The sequence below is a fragment of the Bos javanicus genome, chromosome X (genome assembly GCF_032452875.1).
Source record: "Bos javanicus breed banteng chromosome X, ARS-OSU_banteng_1.0, whole genome shotgun sequence".
NCBI classification, from domain to species: Eukaryota; Metazoa; Chordata; class Mammalia; order Artiodactyla; family Bovidae; genus Bos; species Bos javanicus.
In genome coordinates this window covers 4,256,916-4,277,102 of record NC_083897.1, presented here as the reverse complement: position 1 = coordinate 4,277,102, position 20,187 = coordinate 4,256,916, and the positions used below count along the sequence as shown (strand labels likewise).

Sequence of the window (20,187 nt, the reverse complement as noted above, 5' to 3'; positions counted from 1 at the left end):
GACCAATTCTTTTTCAAAAAGATGGTAAGAGATGGCAATCTGATACCTCTTCCTGATTTTAACCAAGACGTTTCCTCCTCATGTTGGCCCGGATTGAGTTCATCAGGCCTCTGCCTCGCTTGGCTTGATAGCCTATGCACAATTTTGGCTTAATATTAGTTATCTCATGAGAGACCTATTAGAGTTTTCATCATGATTTGCATTAGACTGCCTGAGAATTCTATGACAGCTCAGGAAGTGTGTCCCTTCATAGCTCAGATTTCCACAGTGAATGTGTGTTTTCCCAACTGTAGTAACCCATGTGACCCTTGACAAACGTTGCCTTACTTTGGCATCAGGCATGGTAGTGTTTTTCTTTAAATTTTACTTAACTGCACACTTTTAAAACCTTAAATCCTGAATGGAGCCTCAAGTCATAACCACAAAACATGGTTTGATGTATTAGATTTATGGGAGTGAGGGGCCCTGGAGCCAGATTGTTGGCATCTAAATCCTGGCTGTGCTAACCATTTGCTAGCTGGCTAAACTGTTAGGTTTACTTATTCTCACTTAATCTTGGTCTCTACATCTGTAAAACGAGGATAGCAATAGGAACTACATCACCAGGGTATTGTGAGAATTAACTGAGATGATAAAGACAAAACGCTAGCAATGGCCATACTATGCTGTCCTACGTTTCTGACTTTAGTCAATTGTGTGGTTTATTTATTTATTCACAAAGGTCCATGAAAGAAGAGAGATGATGGTTATTCTCTGGAAGTTGGCAATGAGGACAGAGAGTTTTCTTGTCAACATGTCGCTGCCATGTTTTCGTCCCTATGTATGCTTCAGTCACTGAGGAAGGCTATCTTATATCTTATATCTGGGTATATCTTTCCTTTTCTCCTTTGCTTTTCGCTTCTCTTCTTTTCACAGCTATTTGTAAGGCCTCCTCAGACCTCAGCGATCAATGCAAAGAAAGAGAGGAAAACAATAGAATGGGAAAGACTAGAGATCTCTTCAAGAAAATTAGGATACCAAGGGAACATTTCATGCAAAGATGGGCTCAATAAAGGACAGAAATGGTATGGACCCAACAGAAGCAGAAGATTAGGAAGAGGTGGCAAGAATACACAGAAGAAATATACAAAAAGATCTTCACGACACAGAAAATCACGATGGTGTGATCACTCACACTCAGCTAGAGCCAGACATCCTGGAATGTGAAGTCGAGTGGGCCTTAGGAAGCATCACTATGAACAGAGCTAGTGGAGGTGATGGAATTCCAGTTGAGCTATTTCAAATCCTGAGAGATGATGCTGTGAAAGTGCTGCACTCAATATGCCAGCAAATTCGGAAAACTCAGCAGTGGCCACAGGACTGGAAAAGGTCAGTTTTCATTCCAATCCCAAAGAAAGGCAATACCAAAGAATGCTCAAAGTACCACACAATTGCACTCATCTCACATGCTAGTAAAGTAATGCTCGAAATTCTCCAAGCCAGGCTTCAGCAATACGTGAACTTCCAGATGTTCAAGCTGGTTTTAGAAAAGGCGGAGGAACCAGGGATCAAATTGCCAACATCTGCTGGATCATCGAAAAAGCAAGAGACTTCCAGAAAAACATCTATTTCTGCTTTCTTGACTATGCCAAAGCCTTTGACTATGTGGATCACAGTAAACTGTGGAAAATTCTGAAAGAGGTGGGAATACCAGACCACCTGACCTGCCTCTGGAGGAACCTGTATGCAGGTCAGGACGCAACAGTTAGAACTGGACATGGAACAACAGACAGGTTCCAAATAGGTAAAGGAGTACGTTAAGGCTGTATATTGTCACCCTGCTTATTTAACTTATATGCAGAGTACATCATGGGAAACACTGGGCTGGAAGAAGCACAAGCTGGAATCAAGATTGCCGAGAGAGATATCAACAACCTCAGATACGCAGATGACACCACCCTTATGGCAGAAAGTGAAGAAGAACTAAAGAGCCTCTTGATGAAAGTGAAAGAGGAGAGTGAAAAAGTTGGCTTAAAGCTCAACATTCAGAAAACTAAGATCATGGCATCCGGTCCCATCACTTCATGGCAAATAGATGGGGAAACAGTGGCTGACTTTATTTTTAGGGGCTCCAAAATCACTGCGGATGGTGATTGCAGCCATGAAATTAAAAGACGCTTGCTCCTTGGAAGGAAAGTTATCACCAACCTAGAAAGCATATTAAAAAGCAGAGACATTACTTTCCCAACAAAGGTCCGTCTAGTCAAGGCTATGGTTTTTCCAGTGGTCACGTATGGATGTGAGAGTTTGACTATAAAGAACGCTGAGGGCTGAAGAATTGATGCTTTTGAACTGTGGTGTTGGAGAAGACTCTTGCGAGTCCCTTGGACTGCAAGGAGATCCAAACAGTCCATCCTAAAGGAGATCAGTCCTAGGTGCTCATTGCAAGGACTGATGTTGAAGCTGAAACTCCAATACTTTGGCCACCTGATGCAAAGATCTGACTCACTGGAAAAAACCCTGATGCTGGGAAATATTGAGGGCAGGAGAAGAAGGGGACGACAGAAGATGAGATGGCTGGATGGCATCACCGACTCAATGGACATGGGTTTGGGTGGACTCCGGGAGTTGGTGATGGACAGGGAGGCCTGGCGTGCTGTGGTTCATGGGGTCGCAAAGAGTTGGACACGACTGAGTGACTGAAGTGAACTGAAGAGAAGGTTCAGGTAAGGAAGTTCCATAATTTACTAGATGTTAAGAAATTATGTAATCATGCAGTGGCTCTTTTCTAACCAATTATGCAACAGCTCTTTCTAAACCCTACCCAAATTATCATAGTACATAATCACACTATTCTTTGTGGATAACCTTAGCTAGACTCTATAGAACCACTAGATCACTTTCCCAGATTTACAAGGTAGTTTTAACAAAGATCCAAGATATAACTGAGCTAAACAGAACACTGCAGCAACAATAAAAATCTCCATCTATAATATCTCAAGAGGTCCTTTCTCGGAGTAGCTGTGATGACTTATTTTATTAAACAACTTGACCTAGCCATAGGGTGTTCAGATATTGGTGAAACATCATACTGGGTGTGTTCATGAGTGTGTTTTTTGAATGAGATGAAGGTTTGAATGGGTAGATTGAGCAACGCTGATTGCTTTCCCTAATGCAAAAAGGATGAACACGCTTCTGTCTTGAAAAGAGGGAACTCTTCCTCCCTGACCACTTGATCTGGGACATGGATCTTTTCATGCCTTAGGACTAGAACTGAAACATCAGCTCTTCGTGGGTCTTGAGCCTGTCAGCTTTCAGACTGGAACTCACAGCATCAGCTCTGCTGGATCTTGGGCTTTTGGAATCAAACTGGAACTAAACTATCAACTGTCCTAGTTCTCACAACTTTGGACTCATAGTGGAACTATAGCTTCAGCTCTCCTGTGTCTCCAATCGCTGACTGCTCTAGAGAACTTTGCTTAATACAGTTCCTTTCTTTTTTTCTCATGGTTAAATTTTAGCTAAACTTCATCTAACTAGGTCAGTGACGTTCTACCTTACATGCAAAACAAACAAACAAACAAAACAAAACCAAGCCTTATGCTTCCAAAGTACAATATGAAGTCCCATCTTCATCCCTTTTTTTGAGCAATGTGTTATTATATGTAGTGAATGAAAAATAATTGGATAGGGTTTATTTAGTTCCATAGATGATGGATATAAAGCAAATAGAAGTTAATCAGAAATTCAGCAGATTCTTCAGAGTTATTTGAGGAACAGTATTCAGTAAATCATGTTTATTTACACAAAAAACACCTTCAAAAATCATGACACTGTGTGTTTTTCCCTACTTCTCACTTACATTTTGATCATCCATTTGTAAAAATCATGAATATTATTGCAGTGTAATAAATATCCCATTCTTTCATTAATCCAGTATTGCTTGACTTTTCTTTGCAACCCTATGGACTACACAGTCCATGAAATTCTCCAGGCCAGAGTACTGGAGTGGGTAGCCTTTCCCTTCTCCAGGGGATCTTCCCAACCCAGGGATCGAACCCAGGTCTCCCGCACTGAAGGTGGATTCTTTACCAGCTGAGTCACCAGGGAAGCCCAAGGAAGGTCCCCTGGAGAAGGAAATGGCAACCCACTCCAGTATTCTTGCTTGGACAATCCCAAGGACAGAGGATCCTGGCAGACTACAGTCCATAGGGTCACAAGGGTCAGACATGACTTAGCACTTTCTTTCTTTCTCATTAATTCAGTATTACTTATTGAGCACCTTCTACATGCCCAGCATAGTACTACATTGGGTTATTGTTGTTTAATTGCTCAGTCGTGTCCGACTCTTTGTGACCCTATAGCCTATAGTCCGCCAGGCTCCTCTGTCATGGGATTTTCCAGGCAAGAGTACTGGAGTGGATTGCCATTTGGGTACACACTGATTAATAAGAAAGATATGATCACTCATTTTTATGGGCACTACAGTTTGGTGGGAGTGAAAGGCAATAAGCAAGTAAACACACAAACCAAGAAAGGAATTTTTACTAACTTGGAGACAAGAGAGTAAATCACTGTATTTAAGGATTCTATTTATACTTGTCCTCACTCTTCATGTAAAAATACATTTAGTTCAGAGACATTAACGTAAAGGAGAACACAAAATATTTTCTAATCATCTTATTTCCAAGAATAGTACAGACCCAACAAAAATGAATACGTGGCTTTAGTGACTTTGCCTTTCTGTTCCATACAGTTTCCCAAAAACCTCCTCTGGCACTTTTTATTTACATATGCTTTTCATGAAAACTGCATTTTTGGCACTATGTTATCTTAAGGAAGCTAACCACCTTTGAGAACTATGCCAGCAGCAGGCAGATTCCACATAGTTATAGTCAATAAACTCTAAGGGAAAAGGCAGACCTGAGGTAACCTACTCTAAAGAATGGCACAAATCTTCATGGAGTGAGTATTCTGTTGTTCACATAGTAGGGGATAAGAAGATGAACCAGAAAGGGATGCTGTCTTCAAATGCCCCTATTATGTAGCTGCTGCTGCTGCTGCTAAGTCACGTCAGTTGTGTCTGACTCTGTGCGACCCCACAGAGCACCAGGCTCCTCTGTCCCTGGGATTCTCCAGGCAAGAATACTGGAGTGGGTTGTCATTTCCTTCTCCAATGCATGCATGCATGCATGCTAAGTCGCTTCAGTCATGTCCGACTCTGTGCTACCCTATAGACGGCAGCCCACCAGGCTCCTCTGTCCCTGGGATTCTCCAGGCAAGAATACTGGAGTGGGTTGCCATTTCCTTCTCCTATTATGTAGTAGAGGTTAAAAAAAAACTACAAGAACATATTGTACATAACCAAAGGAGAAAATTTCAGAAGAATTTCTTCTATCTGCCATTTTAGATTCCAAAATGGTAGAAACAGGGTAACGGTGGCCATCTCACTGCCCTCCCAAGACCTTAGAGGAGACACATATGCTATGCTAAGTCACTTCGGTCATGTCCGACTCTGTGCGACCCCATAGACAGCAGCCCACCGGGCTCCCCTGTCCCTGGGATTCTCCAGGCAAGAACACTGGAGTGGGTTGCCATTTCCTTCTCCAATGCATAAAAGTGAAAAGTGAAAGTGAAGTTGCTCAGTCGTGTCTGACTCTTAGTGACCCCATGGACTTCAGCCTAACAGGCTCCTCGGTCCATGTGATTTTCCAAGCAAGAGTACTGGAGTGGAGTGCCATTGCCTTCTCCGAGCTTAGAAAACCCTTGTATCCCCAATCCCAGCTCAGAGCCTAGCACATAATTAAATAAATGAATAAAATACATTCTTATGTTATTACTAATTGCCTTATCAAGTATAATAAGATCCATTTTAGGTATTATGGAAAGGAACAAAAATGAAGAGGAAAGGACAGGAATAAATATTTTATATAGAGGAGACACATACACATATATAAAATATTTATTCCTGTCCTTTCCTCTTCATTTTTGTTCCTTTCCATAATACCTAAAATGGATCTTATTATACTTGATAAGGCAATTAGTAATAACATAAGAATGTATTTTATTCATTTAATTATCTGCTAGGCTCTGAGCTGGGGTTGGGGATACAAGGGTTTTCTAAGTTCCTACACAGTAAATTTCAAGGATATTTAAGAAGTCCATTGGTGAGTATGGTAGCCACTATATACGTGTCACTACTAACCAACTGAAATGTGGCTAGTCTGAATTGAGATGTGCTATGAGTATAAAAGTACATAACAGATTTTGAAGATTTAGTTAGAAATGTCATATACTTCATTACTAACTTTGTATACTGATGACATGTCAAAATAATAATTTGGACACAATTTAATAAAATATACTAACATAACTTCACCTGTTTCTTTTTATATTTTAAGTGTCTCTACTAGAGAATTCTACATTGCATATGGGGCTTACATTATATTTCTATGGGACAGTACTGGTCTAGTGGGAAGGACTGATAAATATAATTAAGAATGCTAAGTATTGGAATGGGGTGTATAGAAAAATTTCTCGACAGTAATTAAGACATCAAATATTTCACTCATCTTTATTTTCTTTTTACTGCCACACAGTCATTTATGAAAGATGACATAAGTACAAAATTCTTGAAAAGTACTAATGCTTTGCAGGTACAGTTCAGTTCAGTCACTCAGTTGTGTCCGACTTTTTCCAACCCCATGAACCACAGCATGCCAGGCCTCCCTGTCCATCACCAACTCCCAGAGCTTACTCAAACTCATGTCCATTGATGTACTCCTTTCCCAATTTGGAACAAGTTCATTGTCCCATGTCTGGTTCTAACTGTTGCCTCTTGACCTGCATACAGATTTCTCAGAAGGCAGGTAAGGTGGTCTGGTATTCCCATCTCTTTAAGAATGTTCCACAGTTTGTTATGATCCACACAATCAAAGGCTTTAGCATAGTCAATAAAACAGAAGCCGATGTTTTTCTGTAACTCTTTTGCTTTTACTATGATCTGACGGATCTCTGGTTGAGATTCGTATTTGGTAAGGTCCCTGATGATCCAATCCAATCTTTATTTATTGCTCATGTACTTGGTACCTAGACTCGTATAAGATAACAAAGCAAAGGGCTTCCTTTAAAGGACCTACACAAAAAGAAGAGCTGGCTTAGAGCCACTGCTGTCAGTTTGAATCCTTGAAAAGGCTTGTTTCGAACTATATAAGAGATTGGGAAGATAACAGTATAGCTCAGTGCCTAGCCTATAGTATGTGCTCAATAAATTTGAGCTATTATTCCTTCCCAGAATAATTAACTACATATTCTTTCATCTATTTACTGTTATCTATTATTTGTATTTAGTTTTTTTTATTATTTGGATTACTGTTTGCTTCCACTACCATTTAAAAAGTTTGTTAGGACCACAACCCCTAAAAGAACTAATCCCAGTGCCACTCTGCAGAGCACTATGTACAGTACACTTCCCACACCAAGTCCTCAGGCAGTGCTGCTGTGGGTTATGGTCAAAGAATGTTTAAGAACCTCTCTGCCTATGGTATAATAACATCTGGGTTCTCTTCCTGGATTTCCAATTCATTCAACCTCACCTCTAGTAGTCCATATTTTTTTTCCATATGAGTGCCGCCAGAGCAAGCAGAGTGAATGACCATATATGTGGAATATTTGAGGATCTCAGAAAGGTGTCTGTCTCTCTTATATACCATCCTTCTTCTCTTCTGATTATTTCTTTTTAGTTCAAACAGAAGTATCATGCCCACTGATTACTTTAAAATAGATTCTCCTTTGACAAATGAGAAAATGTAGGTGCAGAAATTCAGTTAATAAATGGAGCTGGAATTAAAGCTCCAAAACCCAAGCAGGTTCCTTGCTCTTGGTATACTGTAATTTTACAAATACAGCTATCACTCAAAAGAAGAGAAAATCTATTTCCTCAACTTCCTTTTGAAATGAAAAATTATAGAGGTGATAACTACATATAGGGCATATTACTACCAAATCTTTAAAAGGCTTAAGCTTCTGTTTTTCTGGAAAATTTCCAGCTAGCTTGGGATGCTACATCGTTGATTCATGTTAGGGATTTAAATATGGACCAGAACCTTGAGCACAAAAGTATTATGAATTTATATATAAAATTACAGGACCCCTGTCCTATAGCACACTTCCTGATGCTAATGTCAAGGTAAAGACTAGGGCCTCTGAGTTGCTACATTGAGCCCTCCTCCTTCATGACTGAGAAGAGATTTTCCTTATCTATACTATTTTTTTCTGACTATGATGCCATTTTTCCCCAACCTCTCCAAAATTCCATTCTTCCTCTCATTTCTCAGGCCAACTTGCTTTGGTCAACTGCATTAAATTTCTTATTTGTTCTCAAAGGGAAAACAAACCAGAAAGGGGAACAGGGAGGGAGAAAGTGACTAGACCTAAATGGCTGAAATCTTTATACTCCATTTTCCACTTCAAACACAGAAAGGGTGAAAGCTTCTCTATTAAGGGTTATTGTTGCTGTTCACTTGCTAAGTTGTGTCCAGCCATTTGTGACTCTTGGACTGCAGCATGCCAGGCTTCCCAGTCCTTCACTATCTCCTGGAGTTTGCTCAAACTCACGTCCATTGAGTCGGTGATGCCATCCAATTATCTCATCCTCTGTCACTCCCTTCTCCTCCTGCCCTCAATCTTCCTCAGCATCAGAGTTTTTTTCCAGTGAGTTGGCACTTCACATCAGATGGCGAAAGTATTGGAGCTTCAACTTCAGCATCAGCACTTCCAATTAATATTCAGGACTGATTTCCTTTAGGGTTGACTGATTTGATCTCCATGCAGTCCAAAGGACTCTCAAGAGTCTTCTCCAACACCACAGACAAAAAGCATCAATTCTTCGGCACTCAGCGTTCTTTATAGTCCAATTCTCACATCCATACGTGACCACTGGAAAAACCATAGCCTTGACTAGATGGACCTTTGTTGGGAAAGTAATGTCTCTGCTTTTTAATATGCTTTCTAGGTTGGTGATAACTTTCCTTCCAAGGAGCAAGCGTCTTTTAATTTCATGGCTGCAATCACCATCCGCAGTGATTTTGGAGCCCCTAAAAATAAAGTCAGCCACTGTTTCCCCATCTATTTGCCATGAAGTGATGGGACCGGATGCCATGATCTTAGTTTTCTGAATGTTGAGCTTTAAGCCAACTTTTTCACTCTCCTCTTTCACTTTCATCAAGAGGCTCTTTAGTTCTTCTTCACTTTCTGCCATAAGGGTGGTGTCATCTGCGTATCTGAGGTTGTTGATATCTCTCTCGGCAATCTTGATTCCAGCTTGTGCTTCTTCCAGCCCAGTGTTTCCCATGATGTACTCTGCATATAAGTTAAATAAGCAGGGTGACAATATACAGCCTTAACGTACTCCTTTACCTATTTGGAACCTGTCTGTTGTTCCATGTCCAGTTCTAACTGTTGCGTCCTGACCTGCATACAGGTTCCTCCAGAGGCAGGTCAGGTGGTCTGGTATTCCCACCTCTTTCAGAATTTTCCACAGTTTACTGTGATCCACATAGTCAAAGGCTTTGGCATAGTCAAGAAAGCAGAAATAGATGTTTTTCTGGAAGTCTCTTGCTTTTTCGATGATCCAGCAGATGTTGGCAATTTGATCCCTGGTTCCTCCGCCTTTTCTAAAACCAGCTTGAACATCTGGAAGTTCACGTATTGCTGAAGCCTGGCTTGGAGAATTTCGAGCATTACTTTACTAGCATGTGAGATGAGTGCAATTGTGTGGTACTTTGAGCATTCTTTGGTATTGCCTTTCTTTGGGATTGGAATGAAAACTGACCTTTTCCAGTCCTGTGGCCACTGCTGAGTTTTCCGAATTTGCTGGCATATTGAGTGCAGCACTTTCACAGCATCATCTCTCAGGATTTGAAATAGCTCAACTGGAATTCCATCACCTCCACTAGCTCTGTTCATAGTGATGCTTCCTAAGGCCCACTCGACTTCACATTCCAGGATGTCTGGCTCTAGCTGAGTGTGAGTGATCACACCATCGTGATTTTCTGTGTCGTGAAGATCTTTTTTGTATATTTCTTCTGTGTATTCTTGCCACCTCTTCCTAATCTTCTGCTTCTGTTGGGTCCATACCATTTCTGTCCTTTATTGAGCCCATCTTTGCATGAAATGTTCCCTTGGTATCCTAATTTTCTTGAAGAGATCTCTAGTCTTTCCCATTCTATTGTTTTCCTCTCTTTCTTTGCATTGATCGCTGAGGTCTGAGGAGGCCTTACAAATAGCTGTGAAAAGAAGAGAAGCGAAAAGCAAAGGAGAAAAGGAAAGATATACCCAGATATAAGATATAAGATAGCCTTCCTCAGTGACTGAAGCATACATAGGGACGAAAACATGGCAGCGACATGTTGACAAGAAAACTCTCTGTCCTCATTGCCAACTTCCAGAGAATAACCATCATCTCTCTTCTTTCATGGACCTTTGTGAATAAATAAATAAACCACACAATTGACTAAAGTCAGAAACGTAGGACAGCATAGTATGGCCATTGCTAGCGTTTTGTCTTTATCATCTCAGTTAATTCTCACAATACCCTGGTGATGTAGTTCCTATTGCTATCCTCGTTTTACAGATGTAGAGACCAAGATTAAGTGAGAATAAGTAAACCTAACAGTTTAGCCAGCTAGCAAATGGTTAGCACAGCCAGGATTTAGATGCCAACAATCTGGCTCCAGGGCCCCTCACTCCCATAAATCTAATACATCAAACCATGTTTTGTGGTTATGACTTGAGGCTCCATTCAGGATTTAAGGTTTTAAAAGTGTGCAGTTAAGTAAAATTTAAAGAAAAACACTACCATGCCTGATGCCAAAGTAAGGCAACGTTTGTCAAGGGTCACATGGGTTACTACAGTTGGGAAAACACACATTCACTGTGGAAATCTGAGCTATGAAGGGACACACTTCCTGAGCTGTCATAGAATTCTCAGGCAGTCTAATGCAAATCATGATGAAAACTCTAATAGGTCTCTCATGAGATAACTAATATTAAGCCAAAATTGTGCATAGGCTATCAAGCCAAGCGAGGCAGAGGCCTGATGAACTCAATCCGGGCCAACATGAGGAGGAAACGTCTTGGTTAAAATCAGGAAGAGGTATCAGATTGCCATCTCTTACCATCTTTTTGAAAAAGAATTGGTCACCAAACCCTTTTTTAGTTAATTTCTTACCCACTCTCCAGAAACATGAAGCAGAAGGCATTATGCCTTAGGCACTGTAGGTGAGATGACCCGGTCCCATGATACATTTAGGAGCCTACAAAAATGATATGGATTCTGATCTCAAATGGGGTGGGCAAAAACGGTTGTGTAAGATAACACAAGATAGGTACATTTTCAAGTATAGGGCCCATTGTTAGAAGTTATTTTCAGTATTTAGGATATTAACAAGTCTTGCTGATGCTGTTAAGTCGCTTCAGTCGTGTCGGACTCTGTGCGACCCCATAGACGGCAGCCCACTAGGCTCCTCCGTCCCTGGGATTCTCCAGGCAAGAACACTGGAGTGGGTTGCCATTTCCTTCTCCGATGCATGAAAGTGAAAAGTGATAGTGAAGTCGCTCAGTCGTGCCCGACTCTTAGTGACCCCATGGACTGCAGCCTACCAGGCTCATCCGTCCATGGGAATTTCCAGGCAAGAGTACTGGAGTGGGTTGCCTTGGGGCCTCTGTAAAACACTTCTTCAAGGAAAAATCATAGAGCCTGCAATCTGGCCTGGCTCTCTCTTATTTGACAATAAGTAAAATTTATTTATTCCTCAGCAAGGGCTCAGGAAGGTTTCTAGAAAACATAATGAGGCGAGATAAGGGGGTGGGGGAGGCAGCTGCAAGAAACCAGGTAATTTAGCCATGTCCACAGGGGTCCACCACAGGAGACATGTATACCTCTATAGAGCATTTACAGCCAGAAGGAATAGGAACTGTTTATAAAGATGTAGCTCAATACATAGTTGCAACAAAGGCAAAAACAAAAGGAAGGGGCTCTCTCTGTACCCCATAAGCATTCTTGAGTGTTCTAAACACTGTGCAGGTTTCTACACTTGCAATTTGATGTGGATTTGCTACTAAAATAGGCTAACGGCCTTTCTTAAGGGGGTGGGCTGGGTTTTGTTTTGTTTTCGTAGTGCATCTGAGCATCCCACCTGCTCAGAAAACCCAACCCTGTACTCCGGCTCCTGGAGACCGCTGGAGTATGGCAGACTCGGACTTCAGCCTCACTGCAAAAACTCAGAGCAAGCGAAGGCCTAGCTGGTCCACTTATACATGGGTTTTTTTTTGTTTGTTTGTTTTTTTGTTGTTGTTGTTTTTCTGTAAACGAACAGACGGCCCTCCGCATCTGTGGGTTTCACATCCGCAGATGCGGAGGGCCCGCTATGGGACTTGAGCATGCGCAGATTTTGGTATCACCGGCGTGTCCCGGAACCAGTCCCCGGCGACACCAAGGGGTGAACGTATTAGTTTGATTGCTTCTCCTTAGTACTGGCTGCTGGATATGGCGGGCTGAGCCAGGAGATAGGCCCCAAACGTTTCTCCAAGGTCTACGGAGCTAGGGTGAGGGCCTGCTCTTCCCGTCCACAAATCAGGCACAGGCCCTGGGTCTGGGAAGACGCCAGACCAAGTGCGCAGTCCTTGGTCAGCTAAGTTGCAACTTGGGGGCCTGAGTTCTGCTCTCACTCACGCTCCCTACCAGCGCCCCCCGTGGTGCGCACCTGGAGTCTCCCCGCCCCCGCACCTCCTGCCCACCCCGCCCCGGCCCCCAGGACAGCCCAGCTCCTGCCGCATGCGCACTTCAGCTGACCCAACCCCCAGCAACCGATGATAAACCCCCAGGGAGCGTGTATCCGGACTCTAGTCCTGACCCGACGCCAGAGTAGCCCTAACGGTGCCACATCGCGGGCCGCCGCTTCTAGCCCTGAGTCCAGAGCCGGGGTCTCGGGAGATCCAGGACAGCCTCCGCTGAAGGCACAGCCTCCTGGACAGCGGTCGCACCATGAAGCCTCAGCCGCAGCGTGGCCACAATGCCGATGCCAACACCGACGCGGCCGTCGCGGGCTTCCTCAGGCTGGGGGTCAAGGAGAATCGGGAAGAAGCTCACGGTCAGTGGCAGGCTGGGCGCTCGGTTCACAGGGTTCCTGGAAACGAATTTCCCTAGGGAGGGGCGAGCGGGAGGATTCCTCCTCAGACGCGGCGGGTTCCTGCCTCTTCCTCAGCGGGCTCGCTCGACGGCCTGATCTTTGGCTTTGGGTTTCTTGTCTTGCAGAGGCCGAGCCCGCGAAGGTCTCGCTTCCTGGAGAGAGGGGAGAGGAGCCGAAGGCTCAGTCCGAACCTGAGCAGGGAGCAGCCGCGGAGGGGAAAGAGGCGGGATATGAAGAAGGAGAAGAAAAGGAAGGCGGCGATGTGGGCGCGGGAGATGCGGGCCCCCCGGATGGGGAAAGCCGCGAGGCCAAGGCTGAGGTAGAGGCTGAGGCGGGCGCGGGCGGCGGCGAAGACGGAGAGAAGGGCGGGGAGGAGCAGCGCCCGGGAGCCGCCGTCGAGGTTCGGAAGGCGGCAGACAGGCGCCACCGAGTCTCCCGGCACACCTTCACGCTGGAGCAGCTGCGGGAGCTGGAGGGAGTTTTCCACCGCACTCCGTATCTCGATGCGGCCATGCAGTAAGCGGGCAGCTCTGGGGGCGTCGGCTGAGGCGAGCGGGTCCCTGTCCTCAGCTCCGGAGTTGAAAACCCCCGGGGCCTGGGGCGGGGGCGGGGGCTCCTCTGCCCGGTGGGGATCGAGGCAGTATTACGGTGGGGAGTTTGAATAAGTCACGTGGGGAAACTGTCGGCCCACAGTTAACAAATGAGTCGCCTGAGGCATGGTGGAGTACGTGCGCGGTTGGATTCTACTTTGATTTGAAATATTCGTCATCAGTTATTCATGGATTATATTTGCATTAACGTAAAGACTACATTGAACGTGAAAGTGAAAGTGAAAGTCGCTCAGTCGTGTCAGACTCTTTGGGACCCCATGGACTGTATAGTCCATGGAATTCTCTAGGCCAGAATACTGGAGTGGGTAGCAGTTCCCGTCTCCAGGGGATCTTTGAACCCAGGTCTCCCACATTGCAAGAGGATGCTTCACCAGCTGAGCCACCAGGGAAGCCCAAATACTACACTGAAAGAAAAGTGAAAGTGAAGTCGCTCAGTCGTGTCCGACTCTTTGCGATCCCATGGACTGTAGTCTACCAGGCTTCTCTGTCCATGGGATTTTCCAGGCAAGAGTACTGGAGTGGGTTGCCATTTCCTTCTCCAGGGGATCTTCCTGACCCAGGGATCGACCCCAGGTCTCCTGCATTGCAGGCAGACGCTTTACCCTCTGAGCCACCAGGGAATACTACGTTAAAAGATCCTTTATCTTAATTACTGAATTTTTAGTTACCCTTAAAGTTTGTGCCTGAGGTAGAATTGTCCCTAAAGCAAGCTACAGGGTGGAGAATGAATGGATTGCTGAGTGTCTGTGAATGCAGATAAAATTTTAAAAGCTATCATTTACGTTGCGCTTACTGTGTTAAGCACTGGTCCTAAAGGGTTTTCTACAGATTGTCATTGACTCTTCACAACCCTATGTGAATGTGGTAGCTACTGTTTTTTATCCCCGCTTCACCTGTTAAAAAACTGAAGCCCAGAGACGTGAAGAGACTTGCCCAAGATCCACACAGCTGGGATGTGGCTGAGATTTGATCTTAGGAGGCTGTTCAGTAGGCAAGGCCAGAGGTGATGGTGTGTTGGTCCAGGTAGTGGTAATGGATAGAAGTGAACAGGTTAAAGAGGTATTTAGAAGGTAAATTGATAGCAGTTCATGGTAGTTTGGACATAGGAGTAAAAGGAAATGATTAAGAAAAAGATCTGAATTTCTGATTTGCCCAACTGAATGGCAGGTGGTATACTCACTGAGCTAGGGCATATTGAAAGAGTGACAGAAATTTGCAAGAGACAGAGAAGGACTGATTGGAGAGGCTGTAGGCAAACCATATCGTGGAAACCTCCATGGTGGTAGATGATTTATTGAGAAGGGATGGTGAATAGCATCAACTTTGGCTCAGTATTTTCTGTTCAGTTTGATTACTCCAAGTTCGGTTGGCTTTTGCTGTGTGATAATTCTAAGAATCAGCCCAATTTCTCCCTTCCTCAAGTGTCAAACTCAAGATGCCCCTTGATTTGGGTGTCTAGAACTGCCTATATCTCATTTATACCTTTTGACTGCCTTCACCCAGGTCCCCCACCTGACTCCCTCTGGTAAGCACCAATCTAATCTCTCTTTTTTTAGTTTGTTTCCTTTTGAAGTATAATTGACCTACAACAGTATGTTAGTTCCTGTTCTACAACATAGTGATTCATTATCTCTATACATGTAAAAATGATCACCATGAGTCTGTCACCATAAAAGATATTCTATAATTATTGACTATATTCCCCACACTGTACATTTCATACCAGTTATTCATTTATTTTTCAACTGGAAGTTTTTACCTCTTAATCGCCTTCACCTATTTCTCTCCTCCTCCCACCCCTCCTTTCAGACAACCACCTGTTTTTTGTTTTTTTTTTTCTCTGTATATATAATTTTGTCTCTGTTTAGTTACATTTGTTCATTTGTTTCATGTATTAGATTCCACATGTAAGTGAAATCATACAGTGTTTGTCTTTCTGTGTCTGACTTATTTCACTAAACATAATACTCTCTAGGTCCATCCACATTGTTACAAATAGCATAATTTCATTCATTTGTATGACTGAGAAGTATTCCATTGTATGTATATATATATATATATATATATATATATATATACACCACATCTTCTTTATCCATGTATCTGTGACTGGGCACTTAGGTTGCTTTCATATTTTGGCTGTTGTAAATAATGCTGCTGTGAACATTGAGGTGCAAATATCATTTTGAATTACTGTTTTCGTTTTCTTTGATATTTACCCAAGAGTGGAATTGCTGGATCGTACGATAGTTCTACTTTTAGTCTTTTGGAGAAACCTCCATACTGTTTTCCATAGTGGCTGCACCAGTTTACATTCCCACAGTGTAGGATTCCCTTTTCTCCACATCCTTGCCAACATTTGTTATCCTTTTGATGATAGCCATTTGACAGGTATGAGGTGATCTCATTATGGTTTTGATTTGCGTTTCTCTGACGATTAACAGTGTTGAGCTTTTTTTTTTTTTGTCATATGTCTGTTGGCCATCTGTGTATCTTCTTTGGCAAAATGTCTATTCAGGTCTTCTGCCCATTTTTGCATCAGGTTCTTTGTTTTTTGATACTGAGTTGTATGAAGTGGAGTGAAAGTCACTCAGTCGTGTCCGACTCTGTGACCCCATGGACTATACAGTCCATGGAATTCTCCAGGCCAGAATACTAGAGTGGGTAGCCTTTGCCTTCTACAGGGGATCTTCCCAATCCAGGGCTCGAACCCAGGTCTTCTGCATTGCAGGTGGATTCTTTACCAGCTGGGCCATACAAGGGAAGCCCAAGAATACTGGGGTGGGTAGCCTATCCCTTCTCCAGCAGATCTTCCCAACCCAGGAATAGAACCAGGGTCGCCTGCATTGCAGGCGGATTCTTTACCAACTGAGCTATGAGGGAAGCCCGACCTGTTTTTGTAAAAATTGGATATTAAGTCCTTGTCAGTAATATCCTTTACAAAAATTTTCTCCCATCCAGTAGGTTGTCCTTTTGTTTTGTGTATGGTTTCCCTTGCTGTGCAAAAAGCTTTTAAGTTTAATTAGATCTCATTTGTTTGTTTTTGCTTTTTTTTTTTTTTTTTTGGCCTTAGGAGACAGATCCCAAAAAGTATTGCTGTGATCCATGTCAAAGAGTGTTCTGCCTGTTTTCCTCTAGGAGTTTCATAGTATCTAGTCTTACATTTGGGCTTCCCTGGTGGCTCAGAGGTTAAAGCGTCTGCCTGAAATGCGGGAGACCTGGGTTCGATCCCTGGGTCGGGAAGATCCCCTGGAGAAGGAAATGGCAACCCACTCCAGTACTCTTGCCTGGAGAATCCCATGGAGGGAGGAGCCTGGTAGGCTTACATTTAGGTCATTAATCCATTTTGAGCTTATTTTTTAATGTTCTGTGAGAAAATGTTCTAATTTCTTTTACATGCAGCTGTGCAGTATTCCTAGCACCACTTACTGAAGAGACTGTTTTCCCTCTTGTATATTCTTACCTGCTTTGTCATAGATTAATTGACGATAAGTACTTGGGTTTATTTCTGAGCTTTCTAGTCTGTTCTCGTGATCTGTGTGCCTGTTTTTAATGCCAGTACCATATTGAGTTTTTTTTGCTACACCCCATGGCATTCAGAATCATCTCTGACCAGGGATCGAACCCAAGCCCCCTGTAGTGAAAGGGCAGTGTCAGGTGTCTTAACCACTGGACTGCCAGGGAAGTGCATTGATGACTATAGCTTTGTGGTATAGTCTGAAGCCAGGGAGTGTGAAACCTCTAGCTTTGTTCTTTTTTCTCAAGATGACTTTGGCCATTTGGGGGTCCTTTGTGGTTTCACATAAATCTCAGGATTATTTATTCTTTGGGTGAATTTATTGTTGGGTAAACAATGTCATGTATTTCACTTTTTTGTAGGTTCTTTTTGTTTTTTTAATTATTTCTTATTGGAGTATAGTTGCTTTACAATGTTGTATTAGTTTCTCCAGTAAAGCAAAATGAATGAGCTATACATATACACATAGCCCCTCTTTTTTAAAATTTCCTTCCCTGTCATGTATTTTGATAGGGCTTGCATTAAATCTGTAGATTGCTTTGGGTTGTATGGATATTTTAGCGATATTAATTCTTCCAATCCAAGAACATAGATTATCTTTCCATTTCTTTGTATAATTTTTAAATTCCTTCAGCAGTGTTTTATAGTTTTCAGAGTATAGGTCTTTCACTTGGTGAAAGTTTATTTCACTTCCTTTGGTGAAACCAAACCTCCTTGGTTAAGATTATTCTTAGGTATTCTTTTTAATGCTATTTCAAATTTTACTCTTTTCAATGCTATTTTAAATGGGATTGTTTTCTTGCTTTCTCTGATAGCTTATTATTAAGTGTATAGAAAAAAAGCAACACATTTCTGTATATTAATCTTGAATCCTGAAACTGTACTGAATTCATTTATTAGTTCTAATAGATTTTTGGTGGAGACTTTAAAGTTATCTTTTTTAAAAAATTGAGGAATAGTTGATATACGATATTATATGTTTTAGGTGTACAACATAGTGATTCGCAATTTTTAAAGGTTGTACTCCACTATAGTTCTTATGAAATACTGGCTGTATTCCCTGTGCTGTACAAGGTATCCTTGTAGCTTATTTATTTTATACATAGTAGTTTGTACGTATCAATCCACTACCCCTATCTTGTCCCTCTCTCCTGTCTCTCCTCACCGGTAACCACTAGGTTATTCTCTATACCTGTGAGGCTTCTTTTTTGGTTATATTCAACAGTTTGTTTTCAGTTTTAGATTCCACATATAAGTGGCATCATACACCATCTGCCTTTCTCTGTCCTACTTATTTATTTCACTGAGCATAATACCCTCCAAGTCCATCCATGTTGTTGCAGATGGCAAAATTTCATTCTTTTTAATGTTGAGTAGTATTCTGTTGTATGTATATACCATATCTTCTTTATCCATGCCTATGTTGATGGACACTTAACGTTCCTTCCATATCTTGGCTGTCGTGAATAATGCTGGTATGAACATTGGGGTGCATGTATCTTTTGGGATTAGTTTTTCTTTTTTTTTAGATATATACCCGGGATTGAAATTTCAGGGTCATACGGTAGTTCTGTTTTTAACTTTTTGAGAAACCTCCATACTGTTTTCTACAGTGGCTGCACCAATTTGCATTCCCACCAACAGTGTGCAAGTGTTCTCTTTTCTCCACAAGCTTACCAACATTTGTTATTTGTAGTCTTTTTGATGATAGCCATTCTGACATGTGTGAGGTGATATCTCATTGTAGTTTTGGTTTGCATTTCTCTCGTGATTAGTGATGTCTGTTTTATTGAGGTGTAGTTGATTTCAAGTATTCTATTAGTTTCAGATGTGCAACATACGGACTGAAAATTTTTATAGATTATTCTTCATTTAAAGTTATTATAAGATATTGGCTATATTCCTGCTGCTGTAAAATAAATACATCCTTTTTAATTTTCCCATTCAGTTTCATTACTAGTAATTGATCTGTTCAAATTTTCTATTTCTTCTTGCTCCAGTCTAGCTAGACTAGACATTTCTAGGAATTTGTTAATTTCTTCTAGGTTATCCATTTTACTGATGTCTAATTAATTGTTCATAGTAGTCTCTTATGATCCTTTGTATTTCTGTGGTGTTGATTGTAACTTTCTTTTTCATTTCTGATTTTATCGATTTGGACCCTCTTTTTCTTGATGAGTTTGGCTAAAGATTTATTAATTTTATTTACCTTTTCAAAGAATCAACTCTGATTTGCATTGCTATTTTATATATTTTAAAATATATTTCATTTATTTCTTCTCTGATTTTTGTGATTTCCCCCTTGTACTAACTTTGGGCTTTGTTAGTTCTCCTTTTTCTAGTTCCTTTAGGTGTGCAGTTAGGTTGCTTATGTGAGATTTTTCTTATTTCCTGAGGAAAGCTTGAATTACTACAAACCTCCCTCTGAAAACTGCTTTTAGTGCATCTCATAGATTTTGGATTATTGTGTTTTCATTTTCGTTTGTTGCCGTTTTTTTTTTTTTTTTTTTTTTTCTTCAATGACTCATTCATTGTTCGGTAGCATTTTGTTTAGCCTCCATGTGTTTGTGTTTTTTTAAGCTTTTTTCCTTGTAGTTGATTTGTAGTCCCACAGCATTGTAGTTGGAAAAGATGCTTGATACCATTTCAGTTTTCTTAAATGTACTGAGACTTGTTTTGTGGAGAATGTTCCGTGTGCACATGAGAATGTGTTCTGTTCAGTTCAGTTCAGTTGCTCAGTCGTGTTTGACTCTTCGCAATCCCATGGACTGCAGTACGCCAGGCCTCCCTGTCCATCGCCAACTCCCGGAATTTACTCAAACTTACGTCCATTGAGTCGGTGACGCCATCCAACCATTTCATCCTCTTTCATCCCCGTCGCCTCCTGCCT

The 20,187-nt window shown here is 42.0% G+C and overlaps 1 protein-coding gene across 2 annotated transcripts in view; it reads left to right on the top strand.

Moving 5' to 3' along the window:
* Positions 1-12,797: 12,797 nt before the first annotated feature.
* The window catches only part of LOC133242423 (homeobox protein ESX1-like), a 77,011-nt gene continuing 69,621 nt past the window's right edge, over positions 12,798-20,187 (top strand). Inside the window, exons 1-2 of one of the 2 annotated variants that reach the window (XM_061408578.1) lie at positions 12,798-13,130; positions 13,295-13,685. In XM_061408578.1, the coding sequence (XP_061264562.1) occupies positions 13,025-13,130; positions 13,295-13,685 (497 nt within the window). In that variant the 5' untranslated portion in view covers positions 12,798-13,024. The remainder of the gene's footprint in view (positions 13,131-13,294; positions 13,686-20,187) is intronic. The other variant, XM_061408579.1, reaches the window with a different exon arrangement.